Raw genomic sequence first — 21,821 nt, forward strand, 5'->3', positions numbered from 1 at the left:
TATGCTATCACTTTATTACTGGATAGAAGGTTACTAATTTTAATTTACATCATTTATAAATAAAGTGATAATAAATAGCTGTAATTATTATCAATGAAATATGATTATAAACATTAAAATATTTTAAGCAGGTTTTAAAGAAAAACTACAAGCGAGTTTTAAGATAGTAATAAAATTAATAGTCTTTTGCACTTTTTAAAAAACAAACAATTATTCAGTTTGTTAAAAATCTATATCTTGTATTTAAGTATTTATCGACTCTTTCTGGTAGTCATGGATAACTTGCATTTGAGGTATACACTACTATCTAAATAAATAAACTCGGCTGATCCGCAATTTCTGTATAATACAACATATTGCCCAGTACAGCTGATCTGATCTCATTCGCCTAATGCGCTACCTTTGAAAGTTTATTAGCAAAAACTAAATTTAATGACTGCACATGACATTACATTACCATACACATTTCCGCATTTCTTTGTTAAAATAGGGACATTATTAAATGTTTCTTAACTAACGAATTAAATTCTGAAAACGTAGGAATTTTAACAAATAAATTACTAAATACATTTTTTAAATTGGTTAAAATTGTTGATGTGTCTATTAAATTTTGACAAGAAAATAAGTGAAGATGACAACTTTATCAGGAGTTTTACAATGTTATAAAACTACTTAATGTCCTCCAACTCCAAATCAATACAATGTTGTGAGTATTACAAATACAAAATGGAAATTTTTTAAAAAATATTGCTTTTTAAAAACTAATATATTCTAATTTTCTACAATTTAAAGATAAATAGTGTCATTTATTAAAATGGGGGGGGGGGTGGAAAAGCATCATTAAAGATTGACAATTTTGATACCAGATAAAGTGTTAAACAGATATTAAGTTTAAAATTTGAAACAAAATTGATTATGTGCAACAACTAAGGAACATGAGACTGGAGAAAGTATACTTAAATATTTATTAACATAGTATAAAAGCAATTAACAATTAACCAATGAATAATAACTTGAATTTCTACAGAATATACACATTAATAATATATGAATTTTGCCTTTCGAAAAATAAAAAAATTTGTAAAAATTTCATAACGTAAGAAAAACTGATATGGAATGTAAAAGACATATGCTTAAAATATAAAAACAAGTATTTCACATAAACATGTATAATATAAGAAATATAATCAATATGTGTGCAAGGATTCAAAAATATTTTTGTAATAATATATATTGGCTAATAATTGCAAAAATTACATCACTATATGTGTTAAATACCTTACAAACAACTGATAGGTATCCAATAAATAATATTTTTATTCCAAAAAACAGTATTAATAATCTAAGAGTTTTTTAGTGTTTAAAAAATAAGAATCTTAATCAGACTTAGCAAGACATTAAATGGAAGAAATAGCAGTGTAAAGTATATATGCTTAAAAATATGAAAGCAAACATTCCACACTAATGGGAAAATGAAATCAAAAAATGCATATAAAATATAGCAAGAATAATCTATCAATTACTGCCATATTACATGAATATAAACTCAGCAAACACAGCACTTGAAATTTTTACAATAGAAACTTTCAATATAATTAAATCAAAAACTGCTCGAACTGATAATAATAAGAATCACATTTTACTTGTATAAGTAATTAAAAACTACATACATATAAAAATAAAAAGTAGATCTTCATTTAACATTGACTAGGAACATTAATTTCCAATAGCGATCTTGCTTGAATTATATAACTATTGATGCCATAAGAGAAAAACTAATTTATTCAAATTTTGTTCAGAAAAACTGTCTATTTCAAAGAATATTTTCCAATATGTGAATATATTAGTTTCTTTCCTGTCATAATACAGTCTCTTCTTTTAACCTCTTACTGTTCTTTAGTCTCTTCTTTTAACAATGTTTTTTGTTCCTATTTTTAATTTATTTGTATTTAACCATCTGCACATACAAGTGAGAATTAATGTTGACATTACAAGCTCGATTAACATATAATTATTCTAATTCATGATTAAATAAGACTGCCAATGGGAAGGCAATTTCATAAGAGTCCAATAAAAATACAATTTTTTGTTATTTCTGGCCTGTTTCTGTCTTTAAAACTGATTGAAGTAAAGAACATAGGATTACAAGATAAAATCTATTTAAGGTGAATAAATGATATTTTTAAACAATATAATCATGATTTATCAGAATTTCTAATCTGAAATTGGATCTTCCATTCAAAATTCTCATTACAGGCATTTTTCCTTTTTCCTTTTTTTTTTTTTTTTTCAAATCTTGATAAAGTTTGACAATATTATGCAGTTATGTTGTATCTTTGTTGGATCATAATTTCCCTTTCTAATACTCTCCATTTTGCTTATGCATATTAATATTAAGAATTTCATATTGCATTGCAATTCAAATCTTTAATAGATATGAATACACAAGAAAAAAGGAAGTAATTATTATAAAAATAAACATATAAAAGAGAAGCAAAGAAAAATTATAACAGTAAAATGGCTACGGCATTACATTAGATAAACTCAATTCAAAACACAAGGTTAATGAATTTATACAAAGATTTATATTTTTACCTGTTAGCATCAGTAGTCTCACAGGTAAAAAGTGAAGGGAAATATTTGACATCTGCTTTATTAGTTATTTGCTCTGTTATTAAGTATACTAGCGAAAAAAATTAATTTTTTCCCCAAAATTAATAAAAAATGTAAGAAAATTTAAGCACAGCAATATTTTATAGTATTAATAAACACAATGATTTACTTATTTGTGATTTTTATACTTTTGCGGTACACAATTCGGAATATTCCAACTTTCTTCAGTATCATCCCTGAACATTCTTGGAATATTTACAAATTATTTAAAATACTTCAGATATATTTTATGGCAAGAAATATTTTACAAGTTTCAGGGTATATTTGTAGAGTGTTCCAACCATATTACAATTTAGAACATTCTTCTCATCTACCTGGAATATTCCTGAAACATTCCATGCTTAAATTCATGGATATATTCTTCTGTAATGCAAAATGTCTTATAATCTTAAAAAGCATGGAAGGTATTGAAAAAGAGTGGTTTGTGATGGTTTCTTGTATACCAGCCTAAAGAAAATTTTTAGCAACAAAAGAATCCATCTGAATTCCTATCTGTAAAAAATTATATTGACAAAATGGGAAGCAAATGACAAAACTGTCATCAGATGAACGTCTGAGAAATAGACAAACAATACTGTGAAAAAGAAAGTTAACATTCTTGCAGATGGGCTGACAAAAATCATGGAGAAAGTAGTTCCAATCAAGGGTGGTGAAGAATAAAAATTAGAGTGAAAACAATTTTTCTAACAAAACATCAAGAACTAAGAATTTCACAAATTTTCTTCGAGAAAAGAAAACTAGTACAAACCGATGGCCCCTAAAACATTATTTTGAAACAATGATTGTCAATATGAAAAACTGGAACTTCAGGCAGGCCTAACAAATACTACTGAATTCAACAGTGATAAAGAAATAATATGTGAGATTCTTAAAGGTCAAAAAAACATTTTGACTGTTTTCAGAAAGTAACATATATAAATTAATTATATGCTTCTTAAAAACCAGCAATAATCATTTGAGGATAACCCATCTTTTAAATACTTAAGGAACACAAAGATAATTTGTTTTCCTTCAAATTGTTGTATTGATCCAAATATATTTTAATTACATTAATAAAAATATTTTGCTTAATATTAGTATTCAAAGTAAATACAAAATATTCAAACTAAATGAAATATAAAAAAATTGCAAGATTAAACTAAACTTGAATTTTGAAAAATTTGTGGGATTATTAATCAAAATTCCTGGAAAAAATTAACCATTGTCTGAAATATATTTTTAATGCTGATGAAAAATATCTCTTTTTTGAATGAAAGAGGGAAAGCAGAATGCTCTCAAGAATTTAAGAATTTGATAACTTACTACTTAATTTTACTTCAGACTTAGGCTCACATTAATTGACTCAAAAACATTTGAAACAAAACAAATAAAAGATTAAAAGAATCTAGAAATCTGTCACACATTATTGCATTCATAAAATAAGCAGTTAAAATCTCAAAGACCAATTAAGATTCAATTTAATTTCGAATTGAGTGCCAATACAATGTTCCAGTTTTCCCTACATGTATTTTAATCTGTGGTTAATAATAATACATCTCTTGTTTTGAAGAAGTTTTAATCTCTTGTTTAAATATGAATATTCATGAAGAAAGCCCAAGCAATAAAACATTTTTAGAAAAGAAAAAATACCAGCAGCCAAAAGAAAATAAAACAAATGCCACTTCTCAGAAATTTATCATGACTGTTTAAAGCATTCGCTATTTTGAAAATATTGCACTGAATTCCAATGATTTAACTTTAAATACAAATTTCAGAAAGAAAGAAAGAAAGAAAGAAAGAAAAAATGTAGTCATCAGGGGGAGGGGGAAACTGTAGTCAAAGCTACTGACTACAGGTTTTATTGCAATACATAGTCCTTAACATTAATAAGGGAAAAAATAAGTATACAGAATGCATTCCACAAAGGTGTGTGTGTGTGTGTGTGTGGGAGAATATTATATATGCTTTTTTCATATTAACAAATATACTTAACTGAAAATCACAAGGCAGCTTCATGATGAAAAATTTCCTTTATTTACCATTTCTAAAATAACTTTTACATACTATTACATAAATAAGACAAGCATTCATGATTGTAAAAAATTATGTTCCATACTAATTGGCTGCTATTTATTTATGTAAAGTAACTGTGTAGAAGACTTTCTGTGAATCTGCTTACAAGAGTAGTGACGTGACAACTTAATACATTGGTATTTGTATTGATAATTAGTTTATCAATTGATTAGCAATTAGAAGGATTAGCAGAAATGCTTCATAACAAAAGGACACATTTTATCTGACATTCTCTCTATCAGATATAAAATGCTTTAATTCTGATATCTTAACAATTGATCATAAAACCTTCCCACACGATGATGCATTGACAAATGGAATATAATTTAGCATTTAAAAAATATCTTACATAAAATACTTAGATTTTCATTTTGAATGTTTCTAAATGTTGTTTGTCAAAAATGTGAAATGTATACTTCATCAGAAAAATCTTTGAGATATACTGGAAGGATGGTGAAACAAAATCTTGCAATAAAAATTAGAAAAATTTAGCATACACTTTTTTATTTCTTTCCATAGTATTTATGCATATCATGTACAACAGACATGTACAGACACAACACACATACACACCATATTTGAATTCTATCACATACACATATAACAGAATACATAAACTGGACGGATATGAAATAGGTATAATGCAATACATATGACAATAACTAAAATTCAGCTCACATTCAAATACAAAGACAGATTTTTGACATAAAAACAAGACATAAAAAGTAATAAAAATAAGGCCAAAAAATATGTAAAAAATATATAAAAACTAGAGATGGACAGCTGCAGTAAATGAAATTTGTCTTTGGTTATTGGCCTCAACAAAGACACTTATAATGTATAATAGTTTTACACTGCAGCAAACGTTGAGCCATGAGGCGTAGAAGCTCGTGACTGAACACCTCCTAGCATATTCACAGAATAATGGGATAAACTGTGAGATGTTGTATTCAGACTGCTCATAGTTCCCATCTATATTCAATAATAAAAATACCAGAATGTACAGTCATTTAAACATAATTAAAAAAAATTACAATAAAAATGTAAACTTTCAAAAATGTCACAATTTTTACAACATATTGTTACAAACTTTGTACATAGATGATTTTAGTGCAGTTATATATGAAATTGTTGTATTTTTCTGTGCCATGCAATGTGAAACAAATTTTAAGAGAAAGCTATATCGGAAAAGTAAGAATACAGGGGCAAATGTATTTAACATTGAGTAAAGGGTTATCTCGGTAATTTGGCAAGATATCCCCAAGCTGACAACGGTTTTGGTGATTCATTTTTCCCCAATGTCACCTAATTTGGCAACATTTTCGTATGGTCCCTGTATCACCGTAATATGTATAAAAATTGAATAAATGTATTTGACCGCTATGTTAACTATAACCGTAATTCCACCCTTGCATTGTTTTCTAGTAATTTCGGGAAGCTAAAAGTACTAGAAATATCTCAGCGGTTGGTTGGAAACTATTTAAAGAAGAAGAGACAGTACCTCCTCTCGGTTGTTTAGTTATTGTTGTTTGAATCGTTATTTCCATGTAAATTGAGATATATCCGAGTTAGCTTTCCCTTTAGATATGCTTTCTATTACATTGTGTTTAGTGTTTTTCGTAGTTTGAAGCATAACTACTGATTGTACTGTGTGATACGGTGACATCTGTATGATTATTTCTGCTGAAAATTCCAGAACTTTGAAGTGTTTATTTTGAGAAAATAAATTTTTATTAACCTTTGGACAGGTGTGCATTCAATCTATTATGAACCCATAAGCATGCAACAATTTTGGTGTCAGAAATGGGATTGAATGCCAGTGACAAGAGTGATGGAGAAACAACTAAGCTAGTGACAGCCTTTACTGCATTCCAAGAAAAGATGGAAGGGGCAGTCAAAGACATCAAACCTGGTCAAGAATCTGTTAAAGGAGAGATGAATGTTGTTTAAGAATCTGTTAAAAAGAGATGAAGGGTGTTCAAGAAAAGATTGAAGCAGCTCAAGAAAAAATGAAGAGGAATTACCTGCATAACAGAAAACAAATTCGAGGCTATGGAAGCCAGCATACACATGGCTGAAAATAGGGTTGGAGAAATTGAAGAAAGAGTTTCTTCTGGCAAAGAAGCATCAAAGAGAGAGTTTCTGCCATCACCAAAGAAGCTAACACCTTAAAGAAGTGCTTAGCGACAGCATGATGCGATTCTGAAGACTTTAAATTTTTAACCATGCCTGCTCGTCTATCTCTGAAACTATCCACATATGATGGAAAGACCTGGTAAGTATCTAAGACACAATATTTTATAGTGCAGAAGCAAACAGATGGGCTTCCCAAGCTATACACTATCATCTTGCGCTTCTTTGACAGCAGACACACCCTTTCCACCTTTCCTGAAAACCAAAGGCTAGACTTTGAAGCTCTAACCGGCACTCTGGGGAGAAAAGTTTAAAAGACTACAGCAGGCTTCAATTAAAATGCCATCAACAGAAGACCACAGATGCACTCTAGGAGCTCATAACAGATGCTGAAAGGCTTTCATCTTCATTTCATAATTCCCTTAGAAGGCAGCAATGTTTCGAATTACGTACACAGATATGTGCTGAAATTGAATAAATGTAATTGATCACTATGTTAATTGCAACCATAATTCCACTCTTGTATTGCTTTTCCAGTAATTTTGAGAACTAGAAAGAAATATCTCGGTAGCAGGTTGAAAATTAAGGCCGAAGAGAGAGCATCTGCTCTTTGTTACTTACTTACTGTTGTGCGAGTCGCTAGTTTTGCATCAATTGAGATAAATCTGAGTTAGCTTTCTATTTAGATGCGCTTTGCACTGTGTTGTGTTTAATGTTTTTAGTAGTTTGAAGTATAACTAGTGATTATACTGTGTGATACTGTGACACCTATACGACTATTTTTGTGGAAAATTCCAGAACTTAGAAGAGGTTATTTTGATATAATATGCCTTTTTTTCATTAAACTATCACCGGACCTGTTCACATTAGATGTATTATGAACTCGTATGCATGCACCAATGTTACATGTACGCATGGCAAAACCTTTGTCAGGTTGGTGATATTGCTCCAAATTACCGACACCATTTACTCAATGTTAAATACACTTGCCCTTGGATTCTTACATAGTTTTCCCTTAAATATTTGTTTCACACTATGTTACATAGAAAAATACAACAATTTCACATATAACTGCACTAAAATCATTTAGCTATGTACAAAATTTGTAATAATATTATTTCTCAACCATCTGCCATAAAATACCAGTATTAGCAAAACTACAAACTTCACAATTTTCTTGTTTCCGGACAGGATAATTAATCTTTATATTCAATAACCTTAACTTATCTTCACATAAGTACACTTATCCTTTAAAGAAGGGCCATTTCAAGTTTACTACAAAAAATCGTATATTGTATGAAACAGTCACAACACTTTTTATAACTCAATTGCATCACAAGGCTAGAAGAATTGACAATTGTTTTAGAAATCTCCTTGTGATTACTATTTAGCATCAAAAAGTTTTCAGAATGGCCAATATAGCAGAATCAGGTACAAAAATGAGAGATGCTCAATGATCATAAATCAAGACTGAGACTTGACGTGGGAAAAATTCAAGTGTCATTCTATATTGTACAATTAAACCACAGCCTGATTTCATTTCATGTGAAAGAACATAGACTTTTTATCTTTGAAAGAATGAACTGATTAGTATCCAATACATCAGACAGCCAAAAAATGTAGTTCAGTCAAATACCGAAAATCCGCCGACCTGAAATCCGTGTTGCCTCTCAAAATATAAACATTTAGTTTATAAGTTCCAGAAACCGCAACATTGAGTATGAAATATCGAAGAAAAAATACTTACCAAATAATGATATCATAATTACCGAATAATAATGAGTCATAACGGAAATACCAAATTATTGACATAAAAAAAGCTTTAAAAAAATTAAGATAAAAGTTTTTTTTTTCCCCTCTAATCTGCATCGAGGTAAAAAAGCAGACGATTCACTCAACTCTTCGTTCAAGTTCCCTATTCACGTTTTATTTTCTGAGCTTTGTTATTTTATGAGATTGTTTAGTGCTGCCTTTTTTTTTTTTTTTTTTTTTTAAATCTGGAGATTTTGTGGATAAATTAAGAATATTTTAAATTTCAGCCTTTTTTAATACAATGACAGATAAGAAATGCACTCATGATTTTACTGCTTGCAACATTGAAAAACGTAAACACGTTGCATTGATGGTAACGCAAAAAGTTCAAATTCTGCAAAAGATGGAGGCAGGTGCTACTCCTCGATTTATAGCAGAACGGTATGGAATTGCGACACAATTGTATATGATATATGGAAAAATAAAGAAAGGCTGTTGAAATTTTACAGCAACAGTGATTCTAACACCGGAATTCGAAACCAGAAATTTTTGCATGAGGCGAAATTGGCAAACCTTGATGCTGTGTACATATAATACTATGAATAATGTAATCAGTTTATATATGTAATAATAATTTAATGCATATAATACATTATTGTAATAATGTATATAATAATTTAATTAAATGTATCTAATACACCTTATTTATTTTGCATTTTTAGTCCAAATATTATGCTTTATCTTTTCTGTACTGAAATCCACACAACCTCTGGTCCCAAGTTTTGCGGATTTCTGGACTTCAACTGTATTATGAGAAAACGCACAATATTAATTGGAATTATAGAATTTTGAAAACATTTGGATGTCACGGATCAGAAACAGAAAGATTTCAAAGAATGAAGACAGTAATGACTATAATGCATAAGCATTTTCAAAATTAATGCAAACTTTATTATCAAATAAAACCTTTTTTAACAGTATATTTCAACACGTATCTAATATTAGAATGTATGAGGGGCAGATTGATAGCTTATCAATAATTTAACACAAGGTTCCATTAAGAAAAAGTGATTTTATTCAATATTAATTTCTTTTCTAATCATCCTTTTCCCCCTTTTTTTATATCACAATTTAGGCTAATCTTTTAAAATTTTCTTTTGGATCACCAGGAACGAGCACCTCTCAAATTTCATTGCAATGTATAAAACTCAACACTCACACTACTAATAAAAATAAATAAATAAATAAATAATAAATTTTTAAAAAAATTCTGTTTTACCTTTAGTCTGGCCATATCTTCAAGCCTAGTTATATCTGTTAACTCCTGGAAATTTGAGTAAACAACAAGGATAAAAAATACCTGCAAAATGTAAGCAAAATATGAAACACTAGAGAATTATAATTAATTAATACTTGTAAAATTTAAATAAAACAAAAAATAAAAACATTAAACAAACAAAACAATAAAACCATAATGTATAAATTCAAGTTTTATTAGTCACCCACTTAAAACAGAGATGCAAATGGCTCAGCAATCTTAATTACCTTCAGGATTTATCTTTACATGCAAATTTATAAATATAATAGTAATAAAATACTTTTCTAATATTTGAAATTTGCATAAAAAAAGATTTGTTCAAACAAATGATCTAAATGGAAAACATGAGCATGCCATTTTCTTCACATTTCTTGCAAACCAGCAAACGAGCTGTAAAAGTTACTAAACATTGGTACTTCAACCAGTATTTGAATCTGGGCAAATTGATTGATGGGATGGAAAATTCCATAGTTTTGTAGAATGTAGTTACGAGGCAGTTTTCCTTACACTGTCCTCCAAGAAGGCATTCTTCCCCAGATAGGCAGGATAATCTATAAACTGCTTTTCTTAATTAATAAACGTACAAAAATATTTACATTTCCCCTTTCATATAATACTGAAACCAGAAATATTAATATATTAAACTTAATAAAAAGTTTTGTGAGATTAAATCAAGATGTATCAGTAGGATTCAACAGATTTTTGATATACCTAATATGTACCTAATTATGTATCGCATAGATCACATACAAATTAAAAACTACACCAGTTATTTAAAAAGATGTTGGCTTTTGATAGACAAATTTAAACTGCATGCCAAAATAAATATTTAACAATAGAAAGAAACCCAACACAAACAGCACATTGATTGTAGTTCAGTATAAATAATTTTGTTAAATGTACATACTGATGACCTCTAAAACTGGTTGCTAAGCATCTTAATTTATGTTTTGGATGCTACTGAAATCCAAATTCGGTAAAAATGCTGTCTTAGAATATTTAAAATAATCATCTAAGAAGAAACTAGATTTATAAGAAAAATTTTTATGCATCTACAAAGCTTTAATGTAAAAAACAAAATTAAATTCACAGTGCATTCAGTTAACTACTTTTAAACCTCTTCATTTTTAACAAGTCTTTTTTTTTTCTTTTAAATTTTACTTAGACATATGGAATCTCTAAGAGCACTGTAACTTAGAAACAGTACAAAATCTGTATGCTTACTTTCAGAGGCCAAATTTATTTTCTGAGATGAGTTACAGAATGTAATTCTTTTAATAATCAGACTAACAGTTGTTATAAGTTGGATTATGGAATAAGCAAAACAAACCTTCTGCAAATGAGTATTTCTTTAAGAAAAATTATTACATTTCATTTTGGTAACTAATTTTATCTTCATACATATTTACAAGCATGTATATATATGTATAAGCATTTAGGATACTTTAAAAATTCCAAACTGATAACTTACATTGCAAATTAGCATTACAGTCCATATAATCAGCATTGCTTGATGGTACTCATAATACAAATCCTAAAAAAAAAAAAAAAAAAAAAAAAAAAAAAAAAAAAAAAAAATTAAGGGATGTATCAGAAAGCAATAAAATTAAAAAAAAATTTTTAATTCTCAGAATTTTTAATATGAGGTACCCTTAATTATATTTTTGTTAATTCAATAATTGAAACTTACGTTTGCTATAGACCTGAAAATTATAGAAAAGAAACTCCAAGATGTAAAAACTGTAGCAGCTATCAACCATGGCTTGAACCTCTGCTCTATTTCCTAAAAAAAAAAAAGATTTTTCTTACATCAAAATAAAAATTACAATTACTCTCGTAGAAGAATTCATAATCACCTATACCTGCAGTTGTTCAACAAGGAAAATATGAAAAAAAGTTATGTATGAAAAATATACTTGATTTGAATAATGATTCAATTAAATGTTTTCTAAATTTAAAAAAAAAAAAAATTAAAATTGAAATTTCTGGAAAGCAAGCTTGAAAATACCTTTTAATTACTACAGAAATTATGCCAAATTCTTAAATAACTCAATATAATACAAACTATTATCTTACTATTACTCAAAGGTGAGGGGTCAGAACTAAATATTACACATCCTAAAAGTGATCTTAAATATATATATAAAAAATAAATAGAAACAAGTACATACATATCATAATAAAAATTAGTTACATCATGTAATTAAAATTGACTTAAAAACATAATTTTTTATGAATTTATGTCAACAAATTATGCAAGAAAAAATGAACAGTCAAACACACAAAGTACAATGCACACACACACACACATATATATAGATATAGTATAATTTATTTACTAAATAATATTGATGAATTGATTATATTATCTCCTAAGTTTAATTATAGTAGGATTATCTTAAAAGAGTGAATCCATACTAGTAAGTTATATTTTGAAAGATGTTTTGAATATATATGTATATATAAATAATATATTTATATACAAATCAGCTTTATAATTTAACTTAGCAATATGTAGAAGTAGATGACTTTATAATTTAATTCAGCAATAGCCTCTAATTCTTCATTTTAAAATTGGATATTTCCTCTCTTTTCTAAAAGCAGTAATAAACTTTTCTGGATTGCCCCAATTCTAATTTTAATAATTTCTAGATTAATCTACATCACATAGCTTGCATAATGCTGATGATGTAACTAATTTGGAACTTGAACTCAAATTTTTGAGAATCAAAACCTTTCTAACCTAAATCAAAACATTCTCTTGGTGAGCTTCCATAACGGAAAATTGCACACGTTTTTTTTTTCTACATCTGTTCCGCTTGGATGCCATTTTATTCTGCTATCACAACAGTACCAAAAATTTAAATATTCTATAAATAGCCACGATTAGAGCGCCAAGTGAATTGTGACCACAAATGTCAATTGTAATAAAAATGAATATTTAATCTTACATGGCTGCTAAATTTCCTAGTCATTACGGATTCAACAGTAAAGATTTTAATTTAGGAAGACAATGGGTGGCAGAATTTAGAGCATCAAAGGTTTCACCAAGTTGCAAAAGGCCTAGTGCTGGCCCTGGACCAAAGAATAGTCAGCTTTCATTGTTTTATTGTTCTATTAATTTACTTCCAGTTCAGTATGGACTTCCAAGTTTATGCTCTATGTTGTATTTTGCTTTATGCTTTTCTCATGTCAGTAGCCCACAACATTTAATAGATTTATAGTCCATTTAATTTTTGTCTAAATTAATTAATTTTACAGCATTCTGTGCAATATTAACTGTATTTAACTAAATATTTTCAATTCCTGATTTCTCTTCATATATATATACATATTATATATTTGCTTGTTTTATATACTACATTAAAAAAAATTTGTGAATTTTAAGCTGTTAATTTTTATTTTTTTATTTGTTAATTTATTTTTTCATATATTTTCCAAAAATTTCTGATCATGGACAGCTTTGAAATTTACATAGAACAACATTCCTTTAATTTATTTTGAGATTGCATTCTTCATAAGATGTTTTGGAGTTTAGGGAATTACCATTTTGTTTCAAAGCATGTAATTTGACATTAATGTTTATTTTAATGTGCTTTCAGGCTATAACTACAAAATATCCAAAACAGCAGTATAGATAGCAACATTAAAATTAAGATTCATTACAAATACTAAGGATATTCGCTTATGAACTGCATGCATACTATTGACACATACGTGTAGCTTGTGAAAATACTCAAGTGCCTTTTTTATGTTATCATTAAAAAGGCAGATAAAAGCTTTACAAGCTTTAATCATATACTGACTGAGAATTCATGACATGAAAATCACTGTTGAAGCTAGGCTGGTTTTCATCCGAAAAAGCCAGCTTTTAGATTGAAGGTCCGAATAAACTATAAACTTAAGACACAATAACCAAAGAATGTTTGTTGTTTGAATTCTGAATTAGTAAACTATAAACTTGTTTGATTTTCGTAGAAAGTGTGGATTTATGATGAAATAAAAATAAATTTACAAGCATATTTTTAAGTATTTTATTTTAACAGATAATAAATGTTAATTCCAACCCCACCCAAATATATCCCAAGGTTAGAAGTGACAAAAAATATAATTTTGAATTTCTAGCCTACACATGACAGTTTCAGTTAAAAATTTTAAACTGTAACTATTCCTGGTACATAAATAAGTTTCGAACATGTATATATATATATTTTATGTAAAATATTATGTAAAATATATAAATTAAATAATTTAAGAGGTAAAATTTGTAATTTTTGGCTTGCTATTCTTTAAATTTTTGTTTAACTTGCACAATTACAGTTTTTTACCACAGGCTTTTATTATAAAGCAAAAGCAGACAAAGTAGCTTTATTAATTTTAAAATTAATTAACTAATTAAATATTTTTTTTACTGTTTTATAAGATAAAATATAGTATGGTTTTTAAAATGTGTTTTTTAAATTAGTTCCCAAAATTTCATTTATAAAATAATGTTTAAACTATATAATATGCTGTGAAACTGAAAAATATTTAAACTAGATTGACTTTGTTACTATAAATTGACTATATTTTTAATGAACTTTGCCCAATAAAGGTACTAGTAAGAAATTTGGAAGTTAAATTAGAAGAAGTAGTAGTGGGAAGTAAGAAAAAAATTATTCACAGTAATGAGCATTTTTATTAAAAAAGATAATTTTTCAAACATTCAGATAGTAACTGAATTTTTATTTAAGATTTCAACTTTTAGTGCATACTATGTTGAATGGCATTTTTCTTCAATGGATAACTTACGCTGGAATAAAAGAAATAGATTAACTCCAAAAAAATTAAAAGCTAAATACTAAATTGCAGTAACATAAAAATTGAATATAAATTTTTGAAGAAATAATTGAAAATAAAAAAGTTGTAAATTCAGCTAGGAACAATCAAAAATACATTATTAAACTGGCAATTAAAAATAATGTGACATTTATTTTGATATAATTTTTCTTAATTATCTTCAAATAGTTTATTAATATTCATATGTACTCATGTTAGTTTTTAAATTCATGAATTATTAATAATTAATTAATTATATTATTTAATATTATACAACATTAAATTATTTAGTATTATGTATTGCACTTTTGGTGAAGAAGAATGTCTGTTTAAGAATAAAGAAGAATGTCTGTTTGTGTGTTTGTTCGCAATTAACTCGATCATTACTATAGCTATCATCAAACTTTCTACAATTATTTTCTGGGTGCTGGGAAAGGTCGATGTCTACTACCCCCCCCCAAAAAAATAGCTAAAAATCAGAGGTAATAACTAAAAACTCTGAAATCGCTAATTTTCGCCCTCATTTTTCCAAGTAGCAACAGTCTCTCATGCTGGAGATAAAAATCTACTTTATTTCGAGAAATGTTGCCATTGCTTGCTTTCAAATTGTAGAGTTTGTTAATAAAAATTTTCTAAGTTTTACAATGAAATAAAAATAGCATTACCAAATATTAAATACATTATTCCCAGTTCCAAAAATTCGTGGGAAGCTATTTTGGCTATTCCAGTCTTCATATGACTTTCATCAGCCGAGATATTAATTAAAAATTCTGAAAACACTAATTTTTGCCCTCATTTTTCTGAGCAGCAACAGTCTTGCACATTTGGATATAAAAATGCTTTATTTCGAAAAGTGTTGCTACTCCTCAGCTTCAAATTGTAGAGTTTGTTAATAAAAAAGTTGTAAATTTTACAAAATCTATATATATGAAGAAGAATATCTGTTTGTGTGCGTGTTTGTTTGTTTCCGTTATTGATTTCTGATAAATTTTTTGTGCCACATTAAATCAACTAAAATTGAATATAGGTGAAATACTGGATGGAACTTGAGCTTTTACGACCATTTGATTAGAAAGACGAAAATCATTAAAAACTGCATGGTATTGTTGGTGATATAATGAGAGAGAATCAGTTTATTTTTCTATCGGCACTTTTTATGTCGGTGTCATATCTCATCAGACTAAAAAATGTATGACTATGAATCATATTTTTTGTATCGTTATTAGAGAAGGATTACAGCAGTATCGTTCTCTCTGATGTTACATACATTACTCTCAATCTAACTTAACTGGTATCGGGTACTTCCGCTATTTATATTATAAATGTTAGGATGTATTACTATTCTTAATTTTAAGTATTATTCATACAATTAATATTGATATTGGACTGCTACTAATTACTTCATGATATGTCACATGATTATTTTATTATTTAATAACATACCATGTTATATGTTTACTTTCTAATAAAAAAAATACATTCTCACTATAAATAAAGCAAAAATTCTGAAAAAGGTGATGACACTAATAAACCCAAAGTAAAATTCAATGTTCATGATACATAAAGTTATATTTAAATAACTTAACTTTATTTAAATAACTTAACCCTGATGTCTGTGTGACATCAGGGATTAAAAAAAATTTGAGTCAGCGAGGATTACAGAAAAATTATGGTTAAAATTTTAGAGTAATCAAACCAGTACTGATTACAGAAGTTTTAGCACACATAATCTGCAATCATATAACTGTGGTATGTTTGTAAAATTAATGCAATGTCATTATGATAACAAGCTCTATAGCTTGATTATGATGAGTTATTAAATTAGATGTTTTTGTCAAAATGTTTTTTGTTGCCTTTTAATGAAATTGCATGTTTAAGTTAAAAACTTGATCAAAAGTTATACCATGATAATCATTCTACATGCTAAGCCTTTAATAAAATTTACAGATCACAGAGAAACATAAATATAATCTTAAAATCAAAGAGAGTAAAAATTTAAAACTACAAACTCCGTATAAAACTGACATTTAGTTCAGACATGAATTACCTTTCGAAGAGCTCTCATCAGTATCACAGACACCACGAGCATATATACTGCCAATGCAAATGAAATAATTGAGCATAATATTAAGGAATTTCTCACTAAAGAAAAAAACAAGGAATAAATGCATTAACTATGAATAATTATATAATATTTGTTTATATAAAATTCTCTAAATAAAACAATATTTAAATATATAAAACTAACAAAATTCAGAAAACATATTATTTTGTTAAACTGAACTAACCCAAACATATTTCAAAATTAACATTTTTAACCTTTTGCAATATGCATTCCTGTTAAGTACAAGGCAATACTTTTTGATAATAGTTTAACTTCAATTTTAAATCACAGATTGTATCAACAACTACAACTATTCGTTCAAAACTTCCTCATAATATAACAGAAAAATCAGCATTTTGATCTATTTAATTAGTTTTAACTGGCGTAAAATTATGATTATCTACTAGGATGTACTTATACTACATACAAACAGATACTTATGCTTCTTTCTTCATGTTGTTCTGTTTTATTAAAACTCTTAACTTTTATGATGTTTAACAGAATGAAAGACTTGAATTTTCTACAACATCTATCAATAAAATCATATCAATAAAAATATAAAGTTGAATTATACTAGAGTTAACTTTAATTGTGATGATAATGAAGATATCTGCTAAACAAAATCATTGCAACATATTCAAAAATGGCAAAAAGGGCAATTACCAGGATTTAAACTAAGTGCAACGAGCATTTTTGAACATAATAAAGCCTTTGTTTAAAAATTATTGGTTTTTAAGACAGCCAAAGTAGTGAAATACATTAATATTCACATCTAATATACACATTTGAATAGTAACATATTTTATACATATATATTTATACTGAAAGGGATTTTCTGTTCTTTTCATAGGGGGAACACATTTTATAGTTTATTAATATAGAAAATAGGTAAGATTAATAAAATAATTAGCTACATAAATAATCAATAAAACTAAATAAAAATACCCCACATAAAATAGTCATAAACAACAATCAGAATCATAACAATCATAAACAATAAATAACATCTATGTCCAATTGCATAAGATTCTACAAGAGTTGAAAAAAAATTCATTATTTGTATGGCAGAAATAAAGGCATATCATGGAAGGTAAATCTAATAAAACCTATTGAAAATGAAATAAAGCCTTTCTTTTTCTTAAATCAGATAAATAATTTTTATATGATACTACTATTAAATTTTCCAATAATGATATCTTCAAATTCCTGTTTTACTATTCAATTGCTTTGTCATATCTAATACACTATAGTAAATATTTCACCCTTTCAGGATTAGGATTATTTAGAATATGGCAAAGAACTTCAAATGTTATCCGTCTAAGGAAAGCAACGTTTTAGTGGAAGACTTTTAAGAACTACATTATCCAGTACAGATTACATTATCCAGTAGAGATCATTAGGTACTTTCTGGAAACCATAAACATGAAGAATTAGCTATGCTATGGCCAGGATTCGAACTCCAGACCTGACGACTGCTAGCTGGAAATGCTTTCCAGTTACTTCATGAAGGCATGCAATAAAATGGGGAAAAATATCTATGGGAAAAGCCATGAAAACTCTAAAGAAACCAACTCATTTGGTGGAATTAAAAACCTGATCGAATTACCAGCATTTTTCCCCCTCCCCTTCCTGCTAGGCAGCTGCTAGACTTTCTGCCTTTCAATTAAATTTCAGTTTACTTTCTTTCATACTATCATTCTAACCTGATAATGCAGTTTTATGTTAAAAAATATTTAATTTTATGAAGTATTATTGATAAAATAACAATAAAATAAGAACATTTGAATACATTATTAATTTTTAATTAGTATTATATTATTGACAAAATAAAAATATGATCAGAACAAGTCTAGCATTTCAATGCATTATTAATATTTAATCAGAATACAGAGTTTAACGAATAAAAAATGTCCAAATTATTGTTAATAACCTTTATAAGATGCACATAAAAATATATATCAAGCAGAATGCTTACCATGTTTATTCCCACTATACACAAACATAAAGTTGATTCCAAAATATCTATAATGTGTCGAGCCAGGACTGGCTTCAATGAGAACGTAAAGGTCAAACACAGATAGAATCTGAGTTATAATACTTTGAACCTATTAAAAAAAGGAAACATTAAATTAAAAAATTACAAGAGAATTATTCCAAAAATAAGCATTATATTGCAAATGAAAATTCTGGATATAGAAGTATATATTGGTATAAAACAGATTTTCAGGCACATCTGATATTATTATTTTTGATAAATATCATCTTACAACAAATAATATAAAAGTGTCCACATTATCCCCCCCAATTATTATTATTATTATTATTTAAATGAAAGGACTATTCACTATTCCAGTTCACTCTTTTTTGCTAAAAAGTGTGAACTGGATACAGTATTTATCAAGTGAGCATTACCTAAGCTAAGTTAACTGGGGGGGGGGGGGACCGTGCTATAAAACACATCTATAATAATAGCAGTTTGACTGAGGGCTGTATATGATGAAGAATTAATTACAAAAAAAATCAGGTTAAGTATAAACAGATCATCATTATGCAATGTACCCGGCTTACTGGATAATTATCTAGCACATTCTAATGAACCTGGTATGTTTTTATCTTTTTGTAATGATCTCGCACGTCTTTAGACTAACTATAGAATGTGCAATTCTTAGCTCAAATAATTTGATTTCATCCAGTCTCACTGTAATAAACCTTATTTCGTACCTGTGTATTGAAAACAACGGCACGGGTGAGTCATCAAGACGTGCATAGTGACAGACAGCAGTAACAGTGTGCCTCTTCTTTCAACACTTTTCAGTAGCAACTGAATTGGCTCAATGTGTGTGCATTTTCCTACTGTAGAATGTTCTGCTTAACAACATGGCACTATTTCATTTTGTTGCATATCATCATTAAGATACAACAAATTCTTAACTTTTTTACTTTTTTTTAAAGCACATATGGTATGGAGGAGAGTACACAGAGCAGTAATAATAGAAGTGATCGTCAAGATGAACTTAACATGAAAGTAAACTTCTTTTACCCAATGGTAAGCCCTAAGCTGACTTCGGCTTGGCCACTACTAAGGCCAGAATTGGTGGTCACTTTATCATTCAGGCACATAATAGGTGGGCCACCTTCACCTCCAATGAACGGATGGACAATTACAGCCATGCGTTCTCCGGGATTTGTAACCGGGCCCTTTGGTATCACAGTCGGCTCCCTTAACCACTGTACTGTTTGGGCAGCACATGAAGGTAAACTTTAATGAAAAAACAGAACGAATATGCTAATAAAAGTGATGATATGATTAAGATGTCATGTAATTGTAGAAATCATCCATGACAATTTTTATTCAAATAATTCAAAAAAAAAAAAAAAAAAAAAAAAGAGCCCAATAAGCAATATACATTAAATATAAAATATCACTGCTCAAAACAAAGTATATTGCAGTTTTAGGTGGATCTTGTGGCTGGGAAACTTTTTAGCTGATTGATACATGGTCGACAGACGTAGAAAGTTATATGAGAATAAATTACACATGTTTGGCAGAAAAAAAAAAATGCATTTTATTGCGCATTTTTGTACAAAAGGAAAAAAAAAAAAAACACAATTTGTGCATATGATAAAAAAAGAATAAGAAAAGGTGTTTTCTTCAAAGGAAATCATTTTCAGTAGGGGGTATGGTTTCCACGGACGGCCAGCAACGTTGAACACCTTTGAGGCATGGAGTCAATGAGGCTATTAATCACGAGTTGGGGTATTCTGTCCCACTCTTCCAGAAGAGCTCTTTCCAGTTCTTGAAGAGTTTGTGGGGGTGGTTTGCGGCCAGACTCGTCTTCCTAGAGCATCCCAAACGTGCTCTATTGGATTCATGTCTGGAGAACACGCTTGCCATTCCATTCGTATGATTCCTTCCTCGAAAAGGAAATCCTCCACTAGGTTTGCACGATGTGGCCTGCAGTTATCGTCCATTAAAATGAAGTCATCTCTGATTGCTGCAGCGTAAGGGACTACAATAGCTCTGAGGATCTCATCCCTATATCAGCGACCAGTCAGAGGTCCATCTTGAATGATGTAGAGGTCTGTGCGCCCGTCGATGGAGATGGAACCATACACCAACACTCCCCCATCGCCAAATCTGACACTTTCGTGCACGAACGCAGGATTATTCCTACTGCCACGGTCCCTCCAGATGAAAATACGCATATTATCAGGATGAACAGAAAAACGGGACTCGTCAGAAAAAAGAACATTGCTCCATTCATTTCTCCTCCAGTTCACATGCTCTGTTGTCCACTCCTGCGGTCGCGATGATGCCTTGATGTTAGTCTAACACATACCATCGGTCAGCGAGCATACAGACCTACACCATGGAGCCGGTTTCGGACAGTCTGAGTTGAAACCGTTGTGCCAGTAGTAGCCAAGCGAATGTGTTGTTGGAGAAGAGTAGCATTCATATTTCGGTGTCTCTGAGCCGTTAACACTAAATAACGATCTTCATTGGGCGTTGTTGCCCGTCTACGACCTTGCCCTGGTCTTCGGCCTGCACTTCCAGTTTCCAAAAAACGGTTCCAGATCCTGGAAATCACACTTTGTGACACTCCAATGGCTTGCGCTACTTTGGTTTGAGTTTGGCCCCCTTCTAACCTACCAACAACTCTCCAAGCTTCTGAATCAGTTAAATGACTTCGCTGAGACATCATCGAAACAAAGCAGTCACTGAATGCCAATCATCTTTGTCTTCATTGTCTTTTATTTAGTTGAAAGTCAAATTTCATTTGCTGCCACTGAAGCGACGTTTTTGACGTCGAACTCAAAATTAGCATTTTCGGCAAAAAAAATTTCGCTTATATTTTTATTTTATATAAAACTTACAATATCCTTTAATTGTTTTGAGCAGTTTAGTTAATGAAATATAATGATCAGGCAATAAACTTCATCTTTAGTGAAGATCTGGAAAGGTTTACAGAG

At 29.0% G+C, this 21,821-nt stretch overlaps 1 protein-coding gene across 1 annotated transcript in view; it reads right to left on the reverse strand.

Annotated features, from left to right (window-relative positions):
* Nucleotides 1-1,902: 1,902 nt before the first annotated feature.
* The window catches only part of LOC118199877 (uncharacterized), a 51,787-nt gene continuing 31,868 nt past the window's right edge, over nucleotides 1,903-21,821 (reverse strand). The window contains exons 2-7 of the mRNA XM_085818655.1: nucleotides 18,826-18,955; nucleotides 16,794-16,888; nucleotides 11,619-11,711; nucleotides 11,400-11,462; nucleotides 9,890-9,970; nucleotides 1,903-5,697 (exon numbers count right to left, since the gene is read on the reverse strand). Coding sequence (XP_085674781.1) covers nucleotides 5,575-5,697; nucleotides 9,890-9,970; nucleotides 11,400-11,462; nucleotides 11,619-11,711; nucleotides 16,794-16,888; nucleotides 18,826-18,955 — 585 coding nt within the window. The 3' untranslated portion in view covers nucleotides 1,903-5,574. The remainder of the gene's footprint in view (nucleotides 5,698-9,889; nucleotides 9,971-11,399; nucleotides 11,463-11,618; nucleotides 11,712-16,793; nucleotides 16,889-18,825; nucleotides 18,956-21,821) is intronic.

Source organism: Stegodyphus dumicola, chromosome 6, assembly GCF_044657685.1.
Source record: "Stegodyphus dumicola isolate Sdum_Otavi_A_Nest chromosome 6, ASM4465768v1".
NCBI lineage: Eukaryota > Metazoa > Arthropoda > Arachnida > Araneae > Eresidae > Stegodyphus > Stegodyphus dumicola.